Below are 25,638 nucleotides of genomic sequence, written 5' to 3'. Positions count from 1 at the left end.
TTTACAATCTCTGGCATACTTGAGGAAATTGCTGCAATCACTGTTTCAATCCAGCTTTTTTGGAGTCTTCTTCCTCTCTTTTGCTGACTCCCCACTTTTTTCAAGCATGATATTCCTCTCTCCACTTTTTTCAAGCATGATATCCCTTTCCAAGGAATAACCTCTTCTAGTAACATGTACAAAGTATGAGAGATGAAGCTTTGCCATTCTTGCCTCGAAAGAGCACTCTGGCTGCACTTTAACCAAGAAATACTTGTTCGGTCTTCTGGCAGTCAATGCCGTATTCAGTACTCTTCTCCAACACCACAACTCAAAGGCATAATTTTTTTTTCTTCCGTTCTTATTTATTGTCCAGCTCACAGAAGCATAGGAAATTATTGAAAAGACTATGGTCTTGATCAGGCACACCTTAGTCTTCAACCTGACACCATTGCTCTCCAGTATTTTGGAGAGGTTCCTTACAGTGTCCTTACCCAAAGCAATACCTCCTTATCCCTTGACTGCTGATGCCAATGATGTTGATTGTGGATCCAAGTAAGATGAAATAAATGAGTTTTAATCCTTTCTCCATCTATCATGATATTGCATATTAACTCAGTGGTGAAGACCTTTATTTTCTTGAGATGCAATCCATATTGAATTCTGTAGTCTCTGATCCTCTTCAGCAAGCACTTCAGGTCCACCTCACTTTCATCAAGCAAACATAGGTTGTTGATGAGTCTTCCTCTAGTCCTGATGCCACATTCTTCTTCTTGAAGTCCAGCTTCATGAATTATTCTTTCAGCATAAAGATTGAATAAGTATAGAAAAAGGATACAACACTGACACACCCTTCCTGATTTTAAACCATATAGTGGTCTCTTATTCATATTAGCACAATTAAGGGTTCTGGGATTCCAACTCTTCTCAATGTCAGTAGCCATAGTTTGTTGTAATCCACACAGTCAAATGCCTTTGCATAGCCAATAAAACACAGAGAGACGTTCTTCTGGTATCTGCTTTCAGACAGGATGCATTAACATCAGCAATTATATCGTTGGTGTCAACAGCCTCTTCTAAACCCATTTTGTACTTCTGACAATGTACTGTTCCACTCATTTTTTATGATCTTCAGCAATATTTTGCTTGCATGTAGTATTAATTATATTGTTTGGTAATTTCCACATTCTCTTGGATTACCTTTCTTGAAATGGGAACAAATATGATCTCTTCCAGTCAGTCGGCCAGGCAGCTGTCCTCCAAACTTATTGGCATAAAGTAGTGAGCATGTCCAGGGTTGCATCTGTTAGTTGAAGCATGAGAGTCAATATCCCATCTATTCTTGGAGCCTTATTTATTTTCTTTTTGCCAGTGTCTTCAGCACAGCTTAAACACCTTTCCTTTGTTACCGTTGGCTCTTGTTCATACAGTACTTCCTGAAATTTTTCAGTGTTGACCAATTCTTTTTTGTATAGTTTTTGTTGTTACGCACCATTGAGTCAACTACGACTTATGCACAATAGCTCTGAACCCTGCCCCATCTTGAACTAATCTCATGGTCTCTGATACATCTACCCTCGTTATCCCAGTTAATATATCAATCCATCTCATTTGGGTTTTCCTTTCCTGCACTGGCCCTCCACTCTTCCAAGCACGATATCCTTCTCCAACATCCTTCTGGCAACATGCTAAAAGTATGTGAGATGGAGCCTCAAAATCCTTGCCTCTAAAGAACAGCTTGGCTTGGCTTGGCAGTCAATACTCTTCTCCAGCACAACTCAAAGGCATCAGTTCTTCTTCTGTCATCTTTGATCCAGCTCTCTGATGCATGGTAAGTAATTGAAAAGACCATGGCCTGGATCCAGGGCACTCTAGTCTCTAGACAACATTGTTGTTCTTCAGCACTGTTATAGTGATTCTATGTATCCCTTCATCTTCTTTTAATGCTTCCTGAATTATTCAAGATTTTGTGCATGGCATCTCTCAGTATTGCAATTTGAGGCTTGTTTTTCAGTTCTTTAAGCTTGAGAAATGCTGAGCAGGTTCTTCCTTTTTTATTCTCTGCATATTTCCTTATGCTATTTTGCTTTGTCTTCTTGAATTGCCCTTTGAAATCTTCTGTTCAGCTCTCTTCAGCATCTCTTCCCTTTGACTTCTTGACGCTCTCATGCAATTTTCATAGTTTTCCCCTCCCATTTTGGCTTGTTTTTCTTAAAAAATTATATTAATTTGCATGAAAGTTCATATACATTTTCTTTATATACAGTTTCATACATTCCTCTATTCACATTCATACAATCATTCCCATACACACTGTTTTATAAAATTAATCACCATTGATCCATGCCCACCATCACCCTATCTTTTCAAGTCCCCACTGGACTTTTCCTAATTCCTTCACTCCCTTCCCTTTGTTCACCAAGCTCAGTGACCACATGACTTTCCCCTCATTTTCCTTCTTCCCTCCCCTTCCCCCTTTGGGCTTTTGTACACATCTTACTAGTAATCCTTCTATTTTCACAGTAATAATCTTATGCAGTATTTGTCCTTATGTTGACCACTCAACATAATGCTCCCCAGCATCTCCTATATTTTTCAAAATCATTGTTCCTGAGTGCTGCAGAGTGTTCCATGGTGTGAATGTACCACAATTTCTCAATCCATTTGTTTGCGGATGGACATTTGTGCTGTTTCCATATTCCTGCTATTGTGGATAACCCTGCTATGAACATTGGTTTACAAATCTCCATTTGTGTCTCACTTCTATTTTCTTTTCATTATATTCCTAGCAGCTAAATAGCTGAGTCATAAGGAATTTCTATATTAAGCTTTTTGAGGAAACATCAAACTGCCTTCCTGAGTGATTCTATCATTTTACAGTCACACCAACAGTGTATGAGTTTCAATCTCCCCACATCCACTCCAACATTTATTACTTGCTGTCCTGTTGACCTTTGCCATTACTACTGGGGTATGATTATTTCTCCTTGTGGTTTTGATTTGCATCTCTCTTATCGCTAGTGATTTTGAGCATTTCTTCATATGTCTTCTCAAGATGATAGAGAGACAGAGAGAATGAATTTTTATTTAGAATTAGCCAGCTAGACTCAGTTTAAATGATCCCTATTTGTGCTGACCTTGACCACATCAATGTCATAAAGCTTCATTACAGCTTGTTTGATTAGTGCTTGTTGGCCTTAACATCTACAATCAACACAAGTGTGTTATCTTCTTCATGGCTTAGTGATTAGGGGAAACTTGATAATGGCATAGTGGTCTTCTTTTAGGGGTATTTGGGCTGCCTTCGGAGACTTAAGCCACTGGAAGGAGGGTGATGTGCAGATATTCTTTTTGTGTGTGGTTGTGGATGCCCTTCAGGACTGCTGTCTTGGCCTTTAACGCCTTTGCTTTGGCTTCAGTTTTGGGAGGGGCAGACTTCCTTCTTAGCTTTCAGCACCATCTTCATAGAAAAGCCAAACCTGTGTTTTTTTTTTTTATTAATGTGGGTTATATCCAAGGTTCTATTTTGGTTCTTGTGGATTTTAGTCTTATTCTGTTTCAATTTGAACTTACATGAGTACTTGGTGATCTGTTCCAGTCAGCACCAGACCTTGTTTCTGACTCTCTTTGCACAGACGTAGTCAATCTGATTCCTGTGCATTCCATCAGGTGAGGTCCATGTACAAAGTCACTTTTTGGGTTTCTTTTAAAATATATAAGTAATTGAATGTACAAAATTCAATCATCTCCTCACCAGCTTCATTTCTGTCTTTCCAACTACCATTCATTTCTTGTTTTCAACTTTTGCATTTTGGTCACCAATAATTACAAATGCATCTTGACTGCATGTTTGATCAATTTTAGACTGCAAAAATTGGTAAAAAGCCTCCACTTCCTTTTAGTTGCCGGTGCATATATTTGAGTAACAGTCATGTTAACAGGTCTTACTGTGGATAGTATCTTGTCACGCACAACAATGTACATTGCTAGACCTTGAAATTTCAACACCATTCTTCCTGAGTTTTTCCATTCCCAACATAGCAGATCATGTCTGATTAAAAGTAGCCCATGCCAGTCCATTTCATAATGCTAGTATGTTGATCTTCATGTGTTCCATTTCATTTTTGACAACTTTCAGTTTTCCTACATTCTAATTTTTTGAAGCTGTTTCTCTTCATATCTGAATGACTTTCCATATGAGCTCTAATATTATAGCTTTCTGTTGTTCATAGGGTTTTCAAAGGCCTGTTATTTCAGAAGTCCTTCTTCCTAGATTGTTATGAAGTTTGTTGGTTTTTTGTTTTTGTTTTTTCTGAGAGGCTGTCTGTTCTGCTATCCTATCACCACCCTAGAAAATTATTTCAGAGCACAAATTTTCCCCAAGATACAGAATATAAATCTCACTACTAGGGGGCTGCATATATGTAGAAAAATATCCAGGAAATTCCTCTTGTGCTTTTCCTGGTTCAAAAAGTCTGTGATGACTTTGGACTCAATCCAAAGGTTATTATTCAGAGGCTATTGTTCCTGAACGGACTTGTGTGGCACAGTACAGCACTAGCACAGTAAGACTAGAACATACCCCTATTAGAGACAGAATTCAGTGGAGAAAAAGGATTTACCTTGATGCTTAGAAATGTATAGTTCCAAATATGAGACATCTAACCCCAATAATAGTAAAGTTCAACAGAGCAGCAAGCACCAAATGCTGGCAAGGTTGTGGAGAAACTGGAACCCTTATTCACTGGTGGGCATGTAAAACGGTGCAACCACTATGGAAGGCAATATGGCACTTTCTCAAAAAGTTGGAAATACCATTTGACCCAGCAATTGCACTGGAAATATACCCTAAAGAAATCAGAACTGTCACGAGAAGAGATATATGCATATCCATGTTTATTGCTGCTTTGTTCACAATAGCAAAGAAATGGAAGCAACCCAAGTGCCCATCAACAAATGAATGGATAGAGAAGCTGTGGTATATTCACATAATGGAATACTGTGCAGCACTGAAGAACAAGGAACTGGTAAAATATACAAAAGGGGTGACCCTGGAGGACATTTTGCTCAAGAAAAAAGGGGATAATGAATACATTAACAGTTAAGAGAAAGGACTGTCTAAAAGAAATATATGATTAGGTATTATTTTCATGACAATAGTAGGTAGTACATAGCAAAGTGGACTAGGAGGCAGTGGGGATGGGGGAGGAAATTGTGCAACAATGAGAATCTTTAAAGAGAAAAGCAAACTAGGGGATAGGGAGGAAAATGTGCAACAATGAACGAATGTAAATCCAAGTTCTTGCAAACTTGTTAAAACATAAAAAGGCTTTACTAAAAAAAAAAAAGTATAGTTTGCTTCCAGCAACAGGACAAGAGACTGGTTTTAGTTTAAAATTTCCTTTGGAAAATGCTCCGTAACTACTCCTCACCTTAAGTGTATTATGGACGATTGGGACACCAGAATGATGGCAATCTGGATACCATAAGAGAACATAAACATACCGTTAGTCTTCCATGTTTATAGCTCTGACTTTCCATGTACTGTTAAAAAAATTACATAAAACTTTTCCTGCTTGATTTTCCATGCTAATCCAAATCTGATCACCCATTCTTAACAAGGTCAGGATTACTCACTCACCAGGAAGGTGACATCTTTGTAGAAGTAGAAACATGGAGTTGGTAGAATGTTGAGTATATTTTAGTCTGGAGGTTTTTAGCGGCCTAGAAGGGCTGTTTCTATCTTTAGCTTAGGAGATGTATACCTAACATGGGAACAGGAGCTGGAACTAGTCTTTCCAAACAAAAGTGAGCAGAGCTTAGGGAAAGAGGACAGAACAGGGCTTAACATTTGGGTGTGGACAGCTAACCACTGCTCAGGTTTAGATTCACCATACCAATCCCAAGGCACTGATTTCACCAGCCCATTTGCTTTGCTTCCATTTTCACTGATGTGTAGTCTTAATGACAGTGACCCTTGATAACCATTTTCAGTTATAGTATGCATCTAATTCCTATCACCTTCCCAGTTAGATAGTTAGGTGCAGTCAAGGACAACTCATAGCAACCCTATAAACAGATGTGAACCTTGTCCTATCCTGTGCCATCCTCATCAACTTTGACACACTTGAGCTAGTTGAGTCTTCTTTCACCAACCCTCCATATTTCCAAGCATCTCTCTCACAAGGAATATGCCCAAAGTATGAGATGAAACTTTGCCATCCTTGCCTCCAAGACATTTGTTTCTTGTTTTGACAGTCCACGGGATATTCACACTTCTCCAACATCACAATTTAAAGGCATCAATTCTTGTTACCCTTATTCACTGTTTGCCTTTCAGATGCATAGCAAAATGATTTAAAAGACCATAGCCTGAATCAGGTGGACCTTAGTCTTGATTTGGATTTACCTGGTTTCAGTAAACTGAAGATCTCCCTGACAATAGACTTCCCCAAAGGAATGTCTCCTGATTGCTGCTGGTACCAAGGATGTTGATTGTGGATCCAAGTAAGATGAAATTGTTGACAACTTCAATCTTTTCTCCTTTAATCAAGGGCAAATGACAGTACACTCACCCCTACAGACCATAATCTATACAAAGAAAACTACAGAACATTTCTGTAAGACACAGTAAGAGACCTAAACAAATGGAAAAAAAATGTTTCCTGTTCATGGATTTGGGGGCGGGGGGTTTAGGGAAGAACAAAGAAGTCCTCTTCTAAAACAGAATTATCCTCTGCCCTCTTACCCTTCAAAAAAAAACCCACCAAAACAACACAATCCACAAAGAAAAAAAAAGTCTTAAAATGTATTTTAATAAGTTGATGTTACATTACTGTTCCACTTCTCAGGAAAATGTCCAATCTGATGTATCAGGGATAAATCAAACATGGTACGCCAATTAAAAAAAAACGGCATGGCATAGCTACCTCAGATAGACAAGATTATGAGCTACTGTCAGTCCTTCAACATATAGCAACCCTGTTCCCAAGACTGTACTAGGCCTATAAAGAAAAGTTGTGAATAGTAACATTGAACAAATAGTAACATCAAACACAAAAAGGGCAACTTCCGGGTTGTTCTTATCTAAGATAACACAAGATTTTTATTTTAAAAAAAGATACACTAAAAGCAAAATCTATAAGAGAAAATGCCTCTTAGGACACAATGGGGTAATATATGGAATAATACATGGGATATAACAGAACAGTATGTCTGTGACCTCTGTGGACTTTGGCCTGAATTCTGACTAGGAATGGCACGATGGAGGCTAAGTTCATCAGGGGTATTCATTTTTTGAGGTCTATGTGACAGTCTTTGTGGTATTCGTGGGGGTTTATAAAGAATAGAAAGCAAATGGGTAAAGAATGGAATGATCAAGATTAATATGACTCTAATTGGATACATTTTTACCATGGCTCCCCCAGGTCAACATCCATTTTATTTGAGGCTTCAAGAATCTATCACAAGGAACTGCTATCACACAGAAAAGATTTGTTAATACCACCCTTTTCCCTTGCCCTCTGAATTCAGTACACTCCCCAAAGTAGTAAAGGCAGGAAAGACCTAACTACTGGGAGAATTCCTAACACACTTCTAGAGCAGAATTCTGGCTAGTCCAAAAAGGGTCCTTCGTCCTTCTTTCACGGGTTTTGGGAAATCAGACAGTAAATTTATTAGTATCGGCGACGTTTGTTTGGAGCAAATTCAGCTCCAGGAGCTGTACGATTGAAAGCAGGAGGGGTTCCACCAATTGCCCCAATTCCTTCCATTGTAGCAGCTTGACCAAATCGTTCAGTTGTTGGTGGAGTCTTAAAAAGAAGACAAGAAAGTTACAACAGATTCTTTTCTGTAAACTTAATAACCCCTCCCCTGAAGGCTACTAAAACTTAAATTGGAACTTTTCACTATTTTAATTCTTCAGTGAGTTTCGTATATTCAGTAAGGCTCCTGAGTGACCAAGTGTCTGTTTAGAATAAAATTAGTGGATTATCCTGAAAAGATTGCCTGAATTATGATCCTACTTTTACCTGTTACCTGCATTCCTAGCAATTACACAGGTTGAAGAATTTTTTAAAAAACACACACAAAAACCCCCACACAACACAAACCAATATAATTTTGTAAGTCTTCATGAAAATAATAACAAAAAAAATTCTGCAAAGGCTATAGGAAAAAACCAAAACAAACCACTCACACACTTGAATTGTATATGTACAAATTATTAGGCGGGTTTATAGTCTACTATGTATATTCTCAATGAGAAAAAAAACCACAGGGCTATAGCATAGCATGTCTTTCAAGGCACATCTGGATATTTGAATGCCAATCTTTCAGTAGCTGAGTATATCAAGCATTAATTTATAACACCCAGGAACTTGGGATAAGTTATAGCCTAGTTCTTTTTTCTAAGTATGTAAACCTGGACATGGGCAAGCTATCATTCTTCAGCAACTTAAAGGGGGGGGGGAGATTAACCAAACAACCCCACCCACCCACCCAAATCCAAACTCAATGCCCTTGAGCTGATGTCAACTCAGTGATCCTAACAGGACAAGTTAGGATTGTCCCTTAGGGTTTCCAAAGCTTTCCAAAAGCAGAGTGCAATTATCTTTTCCTAGAGTAGCTGGTGGGCTCAAACTGACGACCTTACAATTAAAAGCATTTATCCAGTATTACCAGGGCTCTCCAATTTAACCTCTACAGGATTTTATTAGTCATATTATGTCTTTGAATCTACCATCTTCCTTGTTCCTAATGGTGGTACTATTGTTGTTGTAGACCATAGAGTCAGAATTGACACACAGCTGACCCTCTGGCAGGTTTTCAGAGGCAGTTAATCGCACGGGAAGAGACTGACCAACTTTCTCCCATGGAGCAGCTGGTGGATTTGAACTGTGTGCCTTCGCGATTGCAGTGCAGCTTCTCGCTACTAGGCCACCCAAGCTCCCTGGTGGTATCATAGTCCTATTTTTATAATTACTTTCACTAACTTCCCGTCAAAAAAAGAAATTTTATCAGGGTAGTATATATATAAACAGTCAAGTAGGCAGTCATTTATTAAACTTATAGACAAACTATATACCTTTAGACTAGAGTTCCTTAAGATCACATTTAATGGATACTACTAGTCCTAAAGATTAATAGTCATAACTAAATCCAGATAGCTCACTACAAGGGGGCTGTGAAGGCAAAGTCTTTTGCTTTCCTACTACCAGTAAGATCCTGAATTTTATTACCAATCCCAAAGTTCCATCTGGCATCATAGTGGCAGGTCCTGGAGGAGCTGGAGTACCAGCTGGCACAGGAGCAGGGGGCATGGCACCTCTGTTGTTTATGCCCAAAGCACCTAAAGCAGAGTAATGTAATCAGTACAATGCAAGGAGATAGTGAAATATTTCATGACATCTCTAAAAATGGTATTCCCAGAAATATCAGTACCAGAAATGTGGACTAGATAAGATATATATAGTTACCAGAGACAACGCAAAAACCAGTCTTTAACCTCCTCCTAAGTCCTTACCTCCCATAGCCATCTGGCCCATCCTTATCTCTTGTTCCCTCTGAAAAACAAAAAATTATACACAATAATCCATGATAATAGTCCATTCTACCACAATCTTAGGAGAACTACATATTAAGAGAGTAGATGGAATGTTAATAGTGAGATAAAGTTGAAGAACACTAACAGCTCCTTGCTAGTGATGGAGTTAAGCTCAAAATCACAGAAATGATAACCAGTCTCTATAGCTGACCCTCCAGCATGTTTTCAGAGACTGTAAATCACACAAAAGGAACCAGCCCATTTTTGGAGCTGATGGTGGATTTGAACTGGATGAGGTTGACTCAATATATCTCATCCTACAATTATTAAATTCAAATAGCAGTAGGCCTTGATTTCCATGCTAAATTGTCCAGGCAAGATGAGCACTTCTTTAAATTTCCCTCCCTATAAAATGTTTCTAAAGAATATGGAAAATTTGGCCCTATATATTTTGTAGTACTTAGTGGACAATTCATAGTGAGTTCTGTCATATCACAATACATGATGGACACATGGGAGATATACCGCATCAGGGAAGGTTCCCTTGAATCCTTCCTGCTGTCTCCGCATCATTTCTTCCTGTTGCCGCCGCATCTCTTCCTCCCGGCGCCTGCGCTCCTCCTCTTGCCTACAGAGAATCATCAAAGCCTTTAAAGTAACAGAACTCCAGAACTTAAGCAGGTTACCAAGGAGATCAAGAGCTTCTCTAGGAACTGTGCCCAACTTTAAAGTAACCCACGTGTCCAACATCAATAAAAAGTTCTGCTCCAAAGGAGCCTCAAGAGATCAATACTCAGCAGTTCCTCTGAGGTACAGCTCAAGATAATCCTCAGAACCATAGGCAGCTAGCTAGAAAATCCATCCATTCAAAGTGACAACCTGAGAATTCAGTAAGTACCATACCAGGTAACATGGTGATAGAAAGCAACATTAAGATACTTCCTTTTAGAGTCATCAGGAAAACAGCCTTTAAGAAAGTTACCGGAGTTCCAACTGCTTTCTTTTTTGCACCTCTTGGTTGTGCAGCTCTTCCATTCGCCGAAGTTCTTCTTGGCGCCTCATCAAATCTAGGAAAAAAGCAACTAAATGATTCAGAGTGTTCTTTATTCTCTTCATAAAGACCTAGCAATTCTCTACAGATCCAGAAAGCAAAGGAATAGCATCCCTGAGTGGCTGTCTATGGTATCCAGACTCCAAAAATAATGTCAAATCCTTCTCCACAGAATCTAGTATTCTGTGCCACATCGCCAAGCACAATTGTCTACCAAGATCAATATTCCAGAAAACAAAAGTAGAAATTTAGGCCTTTCTCTATTAATTAAAAGAAATAACCTCTTAAAAACTGTCACTTTGGAGAGCTCTGGTGGCCTAGTGGCAAGAAGGTGCACTACAATCCCAGGGTACACAGTTCAAATCCACCAGATGCTCTGCTGGAGAAAGAGGAACAATCTCCTCCTGTACCAGTCAGATCTGACGGTACACACATAAAAATAATAAAATTTAAAAAACAAAAACTGTCATTTTGTTCTTTAATAGTTTTAAGACTTTACAGACCTATACTCACCCTGCCTCATTAGCATAACCTGGTGCTCATGGCGAGCAGCCTCCATCTCCATCTCCAGCTTCTCTCGCGCTTCCTTGATGTTGCGGTCCACTTGATCCTGCTGCTGCTTCTCCATTTCAATGAGTGCCTTCCAACGCATGGCATACTCATACTCAAAGGAGCCAGGCTGTGCAAATCTGGGTGGCTGCTCTCGCTCTCTATAGACAAAGGTCCTGAGTCACCAACTCTTAAGATTCTTCCCAAAAAAGGACTGTATTCTATTTGATGTAACTGTTATATACCATTATGTTGGAATTAATTCCTAGCTGGCCCTTCAGTGGATTTTCAGAGACTTTCTCGCATGGGAAGAGTCACCCATGTTTCTCCCTCAGAGAGGCTGGTGCATGCATGCCTTTGGGTTGGCAGCACAAATAGGCCATCAGAACTCTTATCTATCTTGCCTCTCTGCACATCCCTTTACAGACTTCCTTAATATTATGCAAATGGAGGGAGAGGTGGGCAGGGAGAAAAGCGCAACAATGAATGAACAGAAATCCAAAGTCTCTGTAAATTTTCATGAAAATGAATAATAAAATTTTTTTAAAAGATTAGGCAAATATACAACAGAGAATATGTCAGAACACATACTTGTGAAATTGCTGGTTTTTTATAACCAGCTTCTCTGGAAGCCCCTCTTCATCATCTAACTGGTCCATGGGCTCCACAGTCACAGGTCGAGGAAATCTGGAAGAATAAGCAGGATTAATCAAATCCCTATTAGACTTCCCTCTCCACACGACATTATCACAAACTATCTAAGTCATCAGGCCTGGGAAAAACACATACTTCTGAAAAAGTTCTTATATCCATGGAACCAAGCCCAATTAATGGCATGGAGCATCTGGAATTGATAAAGTCAGGCTTCAGAGCTATAAATATAGCCTCAAAAAGATTACAGGATAATTCTTTGCCATCTGTAGTACTCTAGAAAATGACTTGACAAAAATACTAAGATGTATATATCAGCAAAGTTCTAAAGTGTTAAAGTAGATTCAATGCTAAGTAACAGCCTACTGAAAAACTGGACAAGGTCTATTTCTTAATCTATTTTCATTAAGATTATGTAGAGAATGCTCTTCGAAATTTAAAAAAAGATCACTTTAGGAATGTATTAGAAAATTGAATTATCATCATCAAAAACCTTCTTCCCCTCCCCCTAAGAGTCGTTAAATGAACATAGGAACATGGTTTCTAGAAGTGAACTACCCAGGGCACAACAAGGAAGACCTAAGATCCATTTCTGAAAATGACCCCTCTCTTACGTAGTTAACAGGAAGGAGCCTTCACTGCATCTGTCCAGAGCTTTTCGAGCAGCTGGCTTCCCTGAGAATTCAACAATGCCTTTTCCTGAAGGTCTTCCTCGATCATCCACAATGACTACAGCCCTCTCCACTTGACCAAACACAGAAAAGGCCTCCTCCAGCAGTTCGTTGGACACATACTGAGGAAGGTTTCGAACTGTGAGAGATGCACTATGGCAGGCAAAGCGCACACGTAGCTGCTTTCCACGGAGTGGCATGTTGTCCAGTTCCACTTTGGCAATCTCTGCTAGGGTTCGTGTTTCCTGGTGAGCAGAGCAGTTAGAATGATTACATGAAAAAACCAGCATGATTTATAAACCTTCACTCAAAAAAAGGGGAATAGTTTATACATAAACTCAATCTCAGGAGTTAAGAGGGGAAGAGTAGGGAATAAAAATTACATGCTTCTTGTTTATAGAGACAGATAAGGTTTAAATGTCAAATCAAGACTCAAAATACTAAAATATTTATGATGGAAATAGGGACTGTCTAGGAAGAAGATAATCCCAAGTTGGTAACAGTTTAAGCTGAACACTGGATGGATATACTGTTAACAATACTATTCTACTTCTGTACGACTGAAATCTTCCAACTCAAACAAAGAGATCCAAAAGGCATACTTTAGCCTCATTATCATGGGCAAATAAACCCTTAAAATAAAGTCACAGGGAAAATTAAAACGGTGGGTTTTTTTACGGTTTAATCAACAAGCTTTTTTGAAACAAACCATGAGAATTAATATTTCCACTGTCTGTTCTGCCAAATGTATTATTCCAAGAAATTTTAATTTTTTATTAACATATAACCCAAAGCCCATAGTTACTCACCAAGCGGATAAAGCCAAAGCCCTTATCCTTATGAATAAAGACCTCGCCTGCTTTGCCATATTTCTCAAATAATTTCCTCATTTCTTCCTCAGTGATGTCAGGTGGAAGATTGCCCACAAAGAGACGGCTACGCTGGGTAAAGGTCTTTTCTCCTGGTTTCCTAAAATTCTTCAAGTCGATAGTCAAGCCTTCATCTGAGGAAAGATGCACAGTCACTTAAAAGACTGGGACAATTTTGTTATACAAAGACAGGAAAACTTTATTATACAAATTGCACAAAGTTGAAAGAGAAAAATTGAATGACATCCTCAAAAAGTTAAATAGCTAGATTAGGAAATTTAAGTGCTTTGGTAGCCTAGTGGGTAAGGAGTTGTGATGAGAACCCAAAGGTATGAATGCACAAGTTGCTCTGTGGAAGAAAAAGGCACAATCTCCTCTCATGCCATTTACAATCTCTGATAATCTACTGGACTCAGCTTTAAGTAGGTTCTGACTTAACGGCAATGAATTGAGTTTTGATTAGAGAAGATAATTTCTAAACGCAACCTATCCACTAAGCCCTTATAAATAAAAGTAGTAGTAGTTGTTATGTGCCGTCGAGTCGCCTGTGACTCATAGCGACCCTATGTACAACAGCCCTAAACCCTGCTCTATTATGTGCCAATCTTATTGTCTCCAACACACCTACCCCCATTACCCCAGTGACTAAATCAATTAATCTCACTGAAGGTCGTCCTCTCCTGCGCTGTCCCTCCACTCTCCCAAGCATGACATCCCTCTCCAAGGACTGGTCCCACCTTGCAACCTGTCAAAAGTATATAGAAATCTGGAGGCACTTATTAATAGTTCTAAGTACAGGACAGAGACAGAAAGACAAGTTCTTGGCTAAAGAGAAGACTAAGTGAAGGAGAGCCCAACAGAATAAGATTTTTAAATCTAAAATAAGGAACTCTGATGGAATAGTGTGTTGCACGTTATGTTGCTAACATTAAGGTCAGTGGTTCGAATCCTCAAAAAATGTACAGCCTCAGAACCCAATGGAGTAGGAATCAACTAGATGGCAGTTGAGTTTTTGGGTCTGGGGACATACTGGTAAGGAGTTACACAGCCAACTCAGACGTGGTTTGAATCCACTAGCTGCTCTGAAAATGGACAATTTTCTCCTGCTCACTCAAGCCCAACTTGACAACAAATAACAACAACAAAATATGACTGAAATGAGTCAAGTAAGAATATTTGGGTTATCTCTGGAAATACATAGGTTGAGATTGGTTCTAGTCTTAGTTATAAACACACAACAGATGCTCAAAGTTCAAAGTAACAAAGTACACTTAAAAAGAAAGAGTCCACATAATTAGCACTAGACTTTTCCATTAAATCTTAAACTTGTTCTATATTTTTTCTAACATTTTAATTATAATTTCATTTGTTCTTTTCACATACAATTTTGTAACATTACAAGAAATATAATTATGTCTGATCATATTGCATATATTGTCTTTCCGTCCACTAAAAACTTGTTCTATATTCTAACTACTAATCATCTAATGACACATTCTGAGGTAAAAACACGTAGACAGCTATTATTTAGCAGTAGAATGTGTCAATACAGCACAGGATTTATACACAACTGCTGTTTAACAATCAATTGCTTGGTTTCAAGAAATTGGCCTTTTTCATCATAAGGATATTAATGAACAAAACAACTACGGGATATCATCTTACCCCAGTAAGAATATCAAAATTTAATAGAACAACAAACATCAAATGCTGGTGACATGGAGAAACCGCAACCCTTATTCACTGTTGGCGAGAGTGTAAAAGGCTATATGGCGCTTTTTCAAAAAGTTTTAAATAGAAATATAATTTGACCCAGCAAAACAGGTAAATGCACACCCATGTTTATTGCAGCTTTGTTCGCAATAGCAAAGAGCTAGAAACAACCCAAGTACCCATCAACAAATAAATGGATAGAGAAGCTTTGGTATATTCACACAATGAAATACTATGCAGAACTGAAAAACAAGGAACTCATGAAATATTATGCAAAATGGATGACCCCAGAGGACATTATGCTGAGTGAAATATCTCAGTCACAAAAGGACAAATATTACATAGGGTCACTGTAAAGTACAACAATGAATGACTGGAAACCCTAAGTCTCTGTAAACTTTCATTAAAATTAGTAATTAAAAAAAGGTATTAATGAAGAGGTAAGTAGAGAAAAAAAGACCAAGGATGTAACAAAAAGGGCTACCACTTTACAATCCCAAAACTAAAAATCAAGGAACAATTCCCAAGAAGGAGTCTATTTTTATACCCTATTCACTAGCAGCTACTCACTTTGGCTGCTGGCCTGTTGCCCATTTGCAGGTACTGGTGGGGGTAGTGGCTGCTGCTGCTGCTGCTGCTGGTGGTGGTGCTGATGATGCTTCCTTGGAGTGTGGTTTTGCTTTTCCAGGTTGAAGGTTTTATTGCTTTGCATTTTTGATCCCTAAAAAAGGAGTGGACTGTAAAACAGGCTCAGTGTTAAGACTACACTAACACTTAGCTTCCTGATTATCTACCTATATCATTTATGTTAATATTCTGGTTTCTGCCAGATCCATACACTTGGTCACTTTAACCAAGTAAGGGCAAGAATACAATTAAGAATCACACGGATGACAATGACTTTTCGAAACTTAACAGTTCAGTAATTTTATACAATAAGAAAGTAATTTCCAAAGAGTTTGTTTACCCTCAAAAAACAGACTTATCACATATTATTAAAATAAGCACTGGTGGTATAGTTGTATTCAACTGGTAATCAAAAGGCTGGCAGTTCAAACCTACCAAGTAGGATTATAGCCAAGAAAACAAGGGAGCGAGTTCTACTGTCACACAGTATCATGTTAAAGATTATAAAGACAAAGACTGAAATAGGTTAATACCAATATAGATGAAAGGGAATAGATTAAATTTGTTCGCACAAGAATGACTTTATTCTCCAGTGGAGTTTCAAAGGCAGTAAATTAAATGGGAGGAGATTACCTATCTTTCTCCCAAACTAGGTGCCTCTGGGACTGCAGTGCAGCTTTTTATCATTAGGCCACCAGAGCTCCCACAAGGGTAAAAAGTATTAAATCTTATTGCCTGGCACAGTCCTAGTCAACTGGACAATATTGTGGAATGAAGACTGGAAAAGTAAGGGCCATGAAACTGGAAATACTTAAGTTTGAACCAATGCACAGTTGACCTTCTACTGAGTTTTGGAGGTTGTAAATCACATAGGAAATTCACCTTCATTATCCTGTAGAGACTTTGGTATATTCAAATTACCGGAGGCTCCCTACTTAGCAAAAGGCTTCTTCTGCCTCTCTTACTCAGTTGTTATGAAGGGGATCACAAAAATACCACTAGCTCAGTACTGGCATATAAATTTTTTTAAAAGTCGAAGTTGTTATCAAGTTAATTCTGGTTTGCAATGCACTCCTTTATTGGTCAAATGTTAATTTTTCAGATAGGCCTTTCCATCACACTTGAATTAATTAGTAATCAAGCACATGAATAGTTTGTAGTTTGTACCCCAGGGGGATTTCAGAATTTGGAAAGCACTTGGTAAAAATTATTACAAAGTAAAAACAAAGCATAAATAACTGCCAAAGCAATAAGAGGAAACATAAAAAGGTGAATATATAAAAAAAAGGTGAATACATAATCATACCCAAAATCTATCATTTATAAAATCTTTAGGATTAAAAACAAAATGAAAATTCTTAATATAATTCAGACACATTTTAAATGCCTAAATTAAATAACAAGCAATTCTGAATTCAAAATTTTCTCACTGAAAATGTTAACAAACAGATTTAGATGAAGGTTAGCCTTCGTTTTCACAGTGACAATAAATTTTTTTAAAAAAGACATTAAAACGGCTAAGTCACTTTTAACTTCTTTTCCCCAAGTACTAGGCTTCTTAAATTTAGCTAAAAATACAGAAAAAGACATTTCCATTATTTAGTCTATTGTTAATATATACATGTTTTCTTTAAAAGAAAAACATTATACTAGTCATAGGAAGGTTTGCAATTCCTAATTTTGGAAGATAATGTACACGAGGATACTTTTATGTATATAAAACTATCCTAACAGTTGTCAAAACATAGAATCAACCAAGTGTTCATCAACAGATAAATGATTTTAAAGAATGTGGTATACAAATATGAAAGAAAGCACTTTAATCATAAACGAAGAAAAAGTTCAGATAGATGCTACAACATGGGTGAACTCTGAAAACATCATGCGAATGGCTGATGAGAATGTTTTATTAGATGTATTTTACTATTTTAAAAATTCCCTAATTTTGTAACATAAAATCCCTCCCCAAACAGAAAACAGCAATTCAATAATCAAAATCTGGATCTAAAAGTTGTTCCATAGGTAACAAAAACTATTATAATGTTCACATTCTTGGGAATCTTGGGAACTTTTCTTCCAGAAACTTATTATAAAAAATAATTTTAAGATTAACACTTACGTGAAAATGTTCACTACGAAGGCATGCATGGTAACAAAATTAAAACTATTCAAATAACTCAAAAATAGAATGGTTTTTAGTAAATCATGAAGATCATGTAAGATGTTTGATGTTTTAGGAAGAAAAACTTTGTAAATATATGAGTATAAAGAACTCCATTTTTAGGCAAAAATGGAAATGGCTTCTTTTGCAGGTTACTGATAACCTTTCCTATTCCTAATTCATTCAACAATTATTCACCAGGCAGTCATTATTTTAGATGCCTGGGACAGATCACTGAACAAATCAGATTCTTGCCTTTAGAACATTCTTGGAAGACAAAACATAATTACATAGTGGAGCTCTGATGGCTTAGAGATAAGCAGCTGTGCTGCAATTCCAAAGGTGGTTCAAATCCAACGCCTGCTCTGCAGAAGGATGAGCAATCTCCTACTCTTCAATGTACTGCCTCTGAAAATCTGCTGGAAGGTCAACTATGAAAATTCACTATATACAAGAGGTTGTTGCTACTAGAGAACGGGGGGAGGGGATATGTTGGAAGTGGATAGGGAATGAAAAGGGTAGACTACAGGAAGACGAAGCAAAGTATTATAATGAAATGTGCAAAGAGCTGGAGTCAGAAAATAAAAAAAGGATGAACTCAAGATTTCTTAAGCTGAAGGAACTGAAGAACAAATTTTAAGGCTCAAATTGCAATACTTAAGGATGCGATAGGCAAAATTTTTAATGACCCAGGAAACATCAAAAGAAGATGGAAGGAGCAGAGTCATTCATTGTACCAAAGAAATTGGCTGACATGGAAGAATTTCACAAAACAACATATGATCAAGAGGCAATGGTTCAAGCTGCTCTGGAGGAATTGGCAAAAAGCAAGGCCCCAGGAATTGATAGCATATCAACTGACATATTTCAACAAACAGATGCATTCACCTATATGCATTCACCAGGTTATGCCAAGAAATCTAGAGGACAACTATCTGAGTGGAAGAGGTCCATATTTTTTAAAATTTATTATTAATTTCAATGAAAATTTAGACACTTTGGACTTCCATTCATTATTGCACTTCTCTCCCCTCCCAACCCTCCCCCCAGTACACTACCCTCTTGGAAAAGTAAAATTCTTTCATTGTTTTACAAGGAAGTTCATATTTAATAGAACAATATCATTAATATAATATGTAAGCAAGATCTTGCTGAAAATTATCCAAAAACTAGAACAGTACATAAGCAGAGAACTACCAGATGTGTGGGCTGGGTTTAGAAGAGGTTGTGGCACTAGGGACATTCTAGCCAATGTTAGATGGATCTTAGCTAAAAACATAACAGTACCAGAGGAATGTCTGTTCTTAATTTACTATGCAGAAGCATTTGACTGTGTGGATCACAATAAACTGCTGCTAAACTTGAGAAGAATGGGAATCCCAAAGCACTGGACCGTGCTCATGCAAAACCCATACTTGGACCAGGAGGCAGTTCTCAGAACAAACACTGCATGGTTCAAAATTAAGAAAGGGATATATTCTATCTCCATACATTTTCAATCTATATGTGGAACAGATCATCCAGAAGACTAAATTTTATGAGGAATGTGTTATCAGGATTGGAAGATGACTCAACAACCTACGTTATGGAACAATGATTTTGTAAATTATTACCTAATTTGGGAGGGACTGGAAAGCATTATGTTGAACTCAGTCCCACAAGGACAAATATTGTAGAAAACCATTATTGTAGAATGAGTATGAAGATCCAAGGGGGGAGGGTGGAAACAGAGGTATGAGGATGTATGGGGGGATTCAATCATGGAGTTATACAATTTGATGGGGGGGATGATGGAAAAAATAGAAGAATCTGAAAAATGTATTTGAATTTTGTAAATAAACTCATATAATTTTTTTTAAAAAGATATTGTGAGAAGTAAAAAATAAAACAAAACCTGTGTTATGCAGATGACATAAACCATGCCTACTGAAACTAAGGAGGACATGAGGCATTTGCAGCAGAAGGTAAAGGACTGCAGCCTTAAATATGGACTGAAGCTCAACATCAAGAGAACAGATTCTCACCACTGGGCCAAATGACAGCATCATAATAGATGGAGAAGAGATTAACAGCTTCAGCTTGCTTGGTTCCACAGTTAACACTCTTCGTACCAGCAGCCAGGAAATCAAGACGAATAGTATCAGGAAAACCTGCTGTTTGGGATCTCTCCAGAGTACTGAAGAGCAAATCTGTCAGCCTGGAAACTAAGGTGTGCCTAATCAAGGCTACAGTCTTCACAATTACTTGCTATGTATCAGAGAGCTGGACAATGAGTAAGGATGATACAAAAATCACAGATGCCTTTGAGTTGTGGTGCTGGAGTACAATATACCATGGATTGGTAAGAGAACAAAAGGGTCTGTCCTGGGGAGGGTGAAACCAGGCAAGGATTTTAAAACTCCATCTCATATACTTTGGACCATAAGAAGAGACTAGTCTTTGGAGAAGAGTGCTTGGAAAGGTGGAGGTACAGTACAAGAGAGGAAGACCCTGAATGAGATGGATTGAGTCCGTGACTGCTGGGGTAAATGCGGGTAGGTGTATCTGAGACAATGAAATCAGCTCAAGTTCAGAGCTGTTGTGCATAGGGTACCAGCACATAGCAACAACAAAACACAAACAATATGCCATTTTAGCCAAGATTTTTATTTTCTCATTTATGCTTTATCATCAATCTTGGCTACAAAGCCTAGAAGTTTTAAGGTTAATGTATATTAAAAATCTATTTTAAAATAGAAAGTTAAAAAAAAAATCTCAGACTGAGAGGTCCCACCTCCCCACGTCAAAGGAGGACACAACCCCTCCAGCATGGCTGCCTGTGCCTGACATCTCTGGGGGGCCTGGGCCGCTGGCAGAGGGGCCAGGGGTCCAAGGGAGACGGGGGTGGGGGGGTGGGGGGGGTGCGCGCGCTCAGAGAGCGCAACAGTCATCCTGGGCCAGTGAGAGCGGCTCCCTGTCTTCGCTCACGTGTGATAGACATTGAGCTAAGAGTCTTGTGCACACGTGGAATGATTTGTCTGCACCTGGGATTTAGACCGCAAATGAGCCTCTCCCACTCAGGAAGCGGCAGGTGCCCACACCATGGATGTTGGCAGACAGGCAAGTGGGCACACGGTGGCTGGGCGGCGGGGGTGATACCAAGAAGACAGGTGGAGGCCATGGAGCAGGTGGCCACTGGGGCCCTGCAGCCGGGCAGAGCGCCTGGACAGCCAGATAGAGAACCCAGATAGCCTGACAGAGTCTGGACAGCCGGGCAGAGAACCTGGACAAAAGGGGCCAGCAACTGATGGAAAGATGGCTTGTGGCAGGTTGGCGATGCTTCGTTTTTATGTTTTCTCACATTTCCCTTTAGTGAGCACCAGCTATTTAATGTTCCAAAACAAACCTACGTATTTTGTTCTATTTTTCATTATTTAGAGAAATATTCCTTTGAGTTACTCATGTGGTTCAGGTCTTCCATGTCTAAGACAGTGTTTAACCTCTGTGAAAATGTGAAGAAACTTAACATCTTTAGACAGCTACAGGGCGCTCTGCACGTGGTTCGAGGCTACTAGCTGCTCCACAGGCGAAGGATGGACAGCCTCCTCCCGATTAACTGCCTCTGAAAACCTGTCGGAGTGCCAGCTATGCTCGAGTGTCAGCTGTGGGTTGGTTTTGACTCGGTAGCAAAACAACAAATAAAGCACCAACTCAATCTATACAAAAGTTTCAAAAATAAATTACTCACTGTATATATTTCTTTAAAAAAAAACAAAACACCACCACCACAAAAGAACCTCAGACTCACAACTAAAAAAATTAGCCACTGTTGATTTATTCTTTTATACCTTTATAGTCATTTGTTTATATAATCTTAACAGGCAATGGTATTTTTTTTTTAACTGTATTTGCATTATTTTCGTTTTCTATTGGTTATCATGCAATCATTCACACACATTTTGTTTTATGATATTACAACTGAGTAATGCTGTTTATTACGATGTCCCATCAAATCCTCACTGTGTGCCTTTCCTTTCAGTCTATTGATTCATCCACTAATCTCTGCTTCCCTTGTTCTCCCCTCTTATCCCTGTCAGATTGTTTCTATCCTGGTGTAAATGTTTTCTTATCTTCCTCCCCAATCATGCATATCATTGTTAACTGCAATATACACAAAGTCCAATAGACTATTTCACACTGACAATTCCTTTACCTATTCCAATAAGGTATTCAGTATCTATTTATTCATTCATTTCAGGTACAGGTATTTTGACCTACTTTTTCTACCAAAAATTGGCACCTCTCTGGCAGTTCCAATCCGGAGGCTCCAAGGTAGAAAAATGGGCACGCTTCTCCAGTGGGATTTATACCCTCCAAAAACCTACTGATGGGTCAGCTAGGGCTGGGTTCAGGATCCAGATAAGACTTGGACTTTTTTTTTACTTTATGATATTTTGTAACAGTTTTTATGTCATTAAATCTTCATTATTAATAGGTACAATATTCAACTGTAGGCAGGTACCATTAACTTTTTTTCAATAGGGGAAATCACAAGTGTCAGCACATCCAAAGTGCAATGAATAAGCTTCACCCTGGAAAAAGCACCTTTGAGGTCATCGTACCATAATTTCTTTAACCAAGTTGATTCTAATTTTTCACCATGATGACAACTCTTGGGGAACATTCACATTTAAACTTTTCCAAAATCGCCACTTTTACTTACCTTCCAACCATTCATTATTGTTTCCATAACTGCAATAGTATTGTACCATTATATATTCAACTTTCCATTATTCTACACTGTAATTTAAAATTTTAAGTCCATCTAAATGTGCACTTATTTATTAAGCTAGGGAGCTCTGCTGGCCTAGTTAGTGGTAAGCATGTGGTTCAAATCCACATGCTTTGCGGGAGACGGATAGGCAGCATAGAAATTGGTCAGCTATGAGTACAGTATGTAACAACTGCCTATTATGAGACAGTCTGTGGTTATGGGGCTTTTCCAGTTATATTACAACAAATTATCTTAATAACTTTCTGCTTAACTTTAACCTTAACAACCTAGAGGATAAAACTCTTGAGTGCAAAATTTTAAGGATGATTTAAGATTTCAAGGGCAGGTGTTTTGTTTACAGAAATAAAAAGGAATTACCTCAATTTTTTTCCTAGTAAATAAATCCTGGCATAAATGTTTTGGCATTGCTACAAAGTATATATTTTAAACGTTTTTTTACAGTTGTAAATATATACACTAAATGTTAAAAACCACGTGTGTATCACACACTTTGTCAAGTCATTAATTTTGTAGCATCTATTACAATAAACTGCCAATTCAGTATCTTTCAAGTGTGCACTTAGTGATAAATATATTAGCATCTATAATCTTGCCAAACATTCCATCACCAGAAACAGTAAACCAAAACCAAAGGAAAGTTGATAGTTATACTACTACTAGGAATTTACTGATATGCAAGCACTGTGCCAACTCTGCTTTATTTGATCCAAAGCTCACAACTCTCATTCCTCTGGGTAAGTAAACTAATGCCTAAAGTACTTTGTCTATCAAAGGTCACACAGAAAGAATAAAGGTAATGAAGTGAACCCAGGTTATCACTAAACTACAGGTTTTTATTTCCATTTACAGTCCGTTAAACTTACTAGCCCTGTCACTTCACTGACAAATAGGTTGGTTACATCGATTTCATAGTATTATTTTAAGGCCTAAAATAAGAGAATGTATACAACACATTTAAGTGCCCACCCAGGAACACAACAGGGACTTGTTCTGCTGACAATACCTATCTCTTTAGTTATACATAAGGTGTACATTTCATTTAGCCAATTGTCAATTTTCCCCCTTTCATTGCGTCTACATTTTAGCAAAAATTACTTTCTATAACCTAGCTCTGCTTTCCTAAAATGATTCCATAATGCTAATCTTTACAATCTTTCCCTTCAATTTATTTTCCAAGCAGACATTCACTGGTAGTGACTAAATATTATGATACATCTACAACAATGCTTACCAAGTAGCAATACTTGCCCAGTACTTGTTCCTACCATCTACCTCTGTCGATGACCACTGGAGATAACAAGCAAAAATCTCTTTCAGGCAAAATATCAAAGAAATTGGAAAGACATTACAGAAATTAGACAAGTTCCTTACTATATTTGTCAAATTTAGCAAATAAGATTATATAATACAGTTAAAAAGCAATTTGCTGTAGATCTGAAATTGGTATTTAACCAAGCATCCGGAATTTATTTGGCCAATCTAAACTTCTATTTCAGATAGTAAATTGTGCCCTCGTATACTCTAACCTTGACTTCTGTTAAGAACATAAAGAAAGGTATCACTTGAAAACTTAATATTACGTTTCAAAAGTGAAAACCGATTAGAAAGAAACCCATAAAATTGTTTTAATTAGGAAAGTAATGCTATAAGCAGCAAGACAACAAAGATACACAGAAGCCTAAAAAAGAGGTGGGGTCTGAGGCTAGCAGAACTTCCTATCTAAGAGCTTTGACAAAGAAATTTATAGCGGGAGGGTGAGAGTGCACTTCGTCATTCTGAATTAATAGCCTTACAGGGATGAGGAGCGGCGCCTGACAAAGCTTTTAAAAGCACGTCAGTGCTCCTACACGGTCAGGCCGAGGGTGGCTGAAGGTCTGAGAACTTAACGACAGGGCCAAGACTCAAACATGACTCTTATAAAGGGAGGGGAGCAAAAGAGCTAGACAGGTTAAACTAGAAGGCGAGGTGGGTTATGCGCGATGAGCCACCCTCGGTGGGGTTGAGAAGGCCGCCACACGGGCGGTGGGTACAGGGCCCCAAGGAGCTTTGGAGCGACAATCCTTCCAAATCTAGCCTCGTCCTAGTCTCTTCCTTCGCCGCTTACAGCAAAAAACTCTACTCACCTCTCAAACTAGAACAAAACCTCGAAAACTCAACCTCCACCAACTGTTCTCTCCTTAGAATAACGGCGACGTTACTTAGCCTCTACCGTCCGAAGAAAAGAGCGCGGCTCCGCCGGAAACGAAACGAAGGAGCTCGGTACCGCCCAAAGGGTCCAAAGTGTCATCTTCAATTGGTTATCTTAACTGTCAATCAAGGCTTATCTACAGGATTGGCCTCGTTTTTCCGCCATTTCGTAGATTCTATTGGCTACCGAATGCCAAAGGCTTGAGTTCGTGAGAACGGCAGATGGGGGACAAAGACCGAGCCATAGTACATAATGCGCATGCACGAGTGGTCAAGCGCGTGTTCCGGAAAAAGGAAAGGGGGTGCGGGATAATAGGGCGTTGTGGCGGCGGAACTGGGGGAGGTGGTGGCAGAAAGTGGCAGGAATGGAGCTTTTCAAGGAGATGTTGTTCGGAGTGACTCTCTTGAACGACGAATCTGAACCTTGCCTTATTCTGCGCCATCTTCTCAGGCATGTTTCAGCCCACTTTTACAGTCACTGTCAGTCTATCTAGTTGAGAGTCTTCCTCTCTCTGACCCAAGAAAGAAAGAAACACCAAGGGGAGTGGGTAGAGGTGGCGGAACAGAAGAGAAAAAGGTCAGAAAATGCCCTCGTAGGCGTGCTCTGAGAATTATTGCATTGCGCCTGTGCAAGAACTAGTGTAACAATGTCGTTGTAATCAAGGTTGTAGATCTAGCCTTTTTCTATTGAAATAGAGCCCCGCCATGTTTCTTTTTCCACACATGCACCTCATTAAGACGTGCACCCATATTTAATCAGATTTCTAGTTGCAACTAGTGAAGTCTCTATGGTTATAGAAAGGAGCAGAGAAGTGGGGTTGGGGGAAAAGGCTTGACACCTTAGTGTCTGTATAATTACACA

The 25,638-nt window shown here is 38.6% G+C and overlaps 1 protein-coding gene across 1 annotated transcript; it reads right to left on the bottom strand.

The window, feature by feature from the left end:
- Window positions 1–7,348: 7,348 nt before the first annotated feature.
- Window positions 7,349–25,129, bottom strand: NONO (non-POU domain containing, octamer-binding). The gene is made up of 11 exons (XM_006895978.1): window positions 24,747–25,129; window positions 15,598–15,748; window positions 13,255–13,448; window positions 12,389–12,690; window positions 11,715–11,810; window positions 11,088–11,284; window positions 10,506–10,590; window positions 10,049–10,151; window positions 9,503–9,542; window positions 9,219–9,328; window positions 7,349–7,790 (listed from the first exon to the last, which is right to left on the bottom strand). Exons 2-11 carry the CDS (start codon window positions 15,737–15,739, stop codon window positions 7,656–7,658), a joined length of 1,404 nt encoding a protein of 467 aa, XP_006896040.1. The 5' UTR covers window positions 15,740–15,748; window positions 24,747–25,129; the 3' UTR covers window positions 7,349–7,655.
- Between the last annotated feature and the right edge of the window lie 509 nt (window positions 25,130–25,638).

Source organism: Elephantulus edwardii, unplaced genomic scaffold (assembly GCF_000299155.1).
Source record: "Elephantulus edwardii isolate Elephantulus edwardi_28Jun2011 unplaced genomic scaffold, EleEdw1.0 scaffold00178, whole genome shotgun sequence".
Lineage (NCBI taxonomy): Eukaryota > Metazoa > Chordata > Mammalia > Macroscelidea > Macroscelididae > Elephantulus > Elephantulus edwardii.
This window is presented reverse-complemented; position numbering and strand designations above follow the sequence as displayed.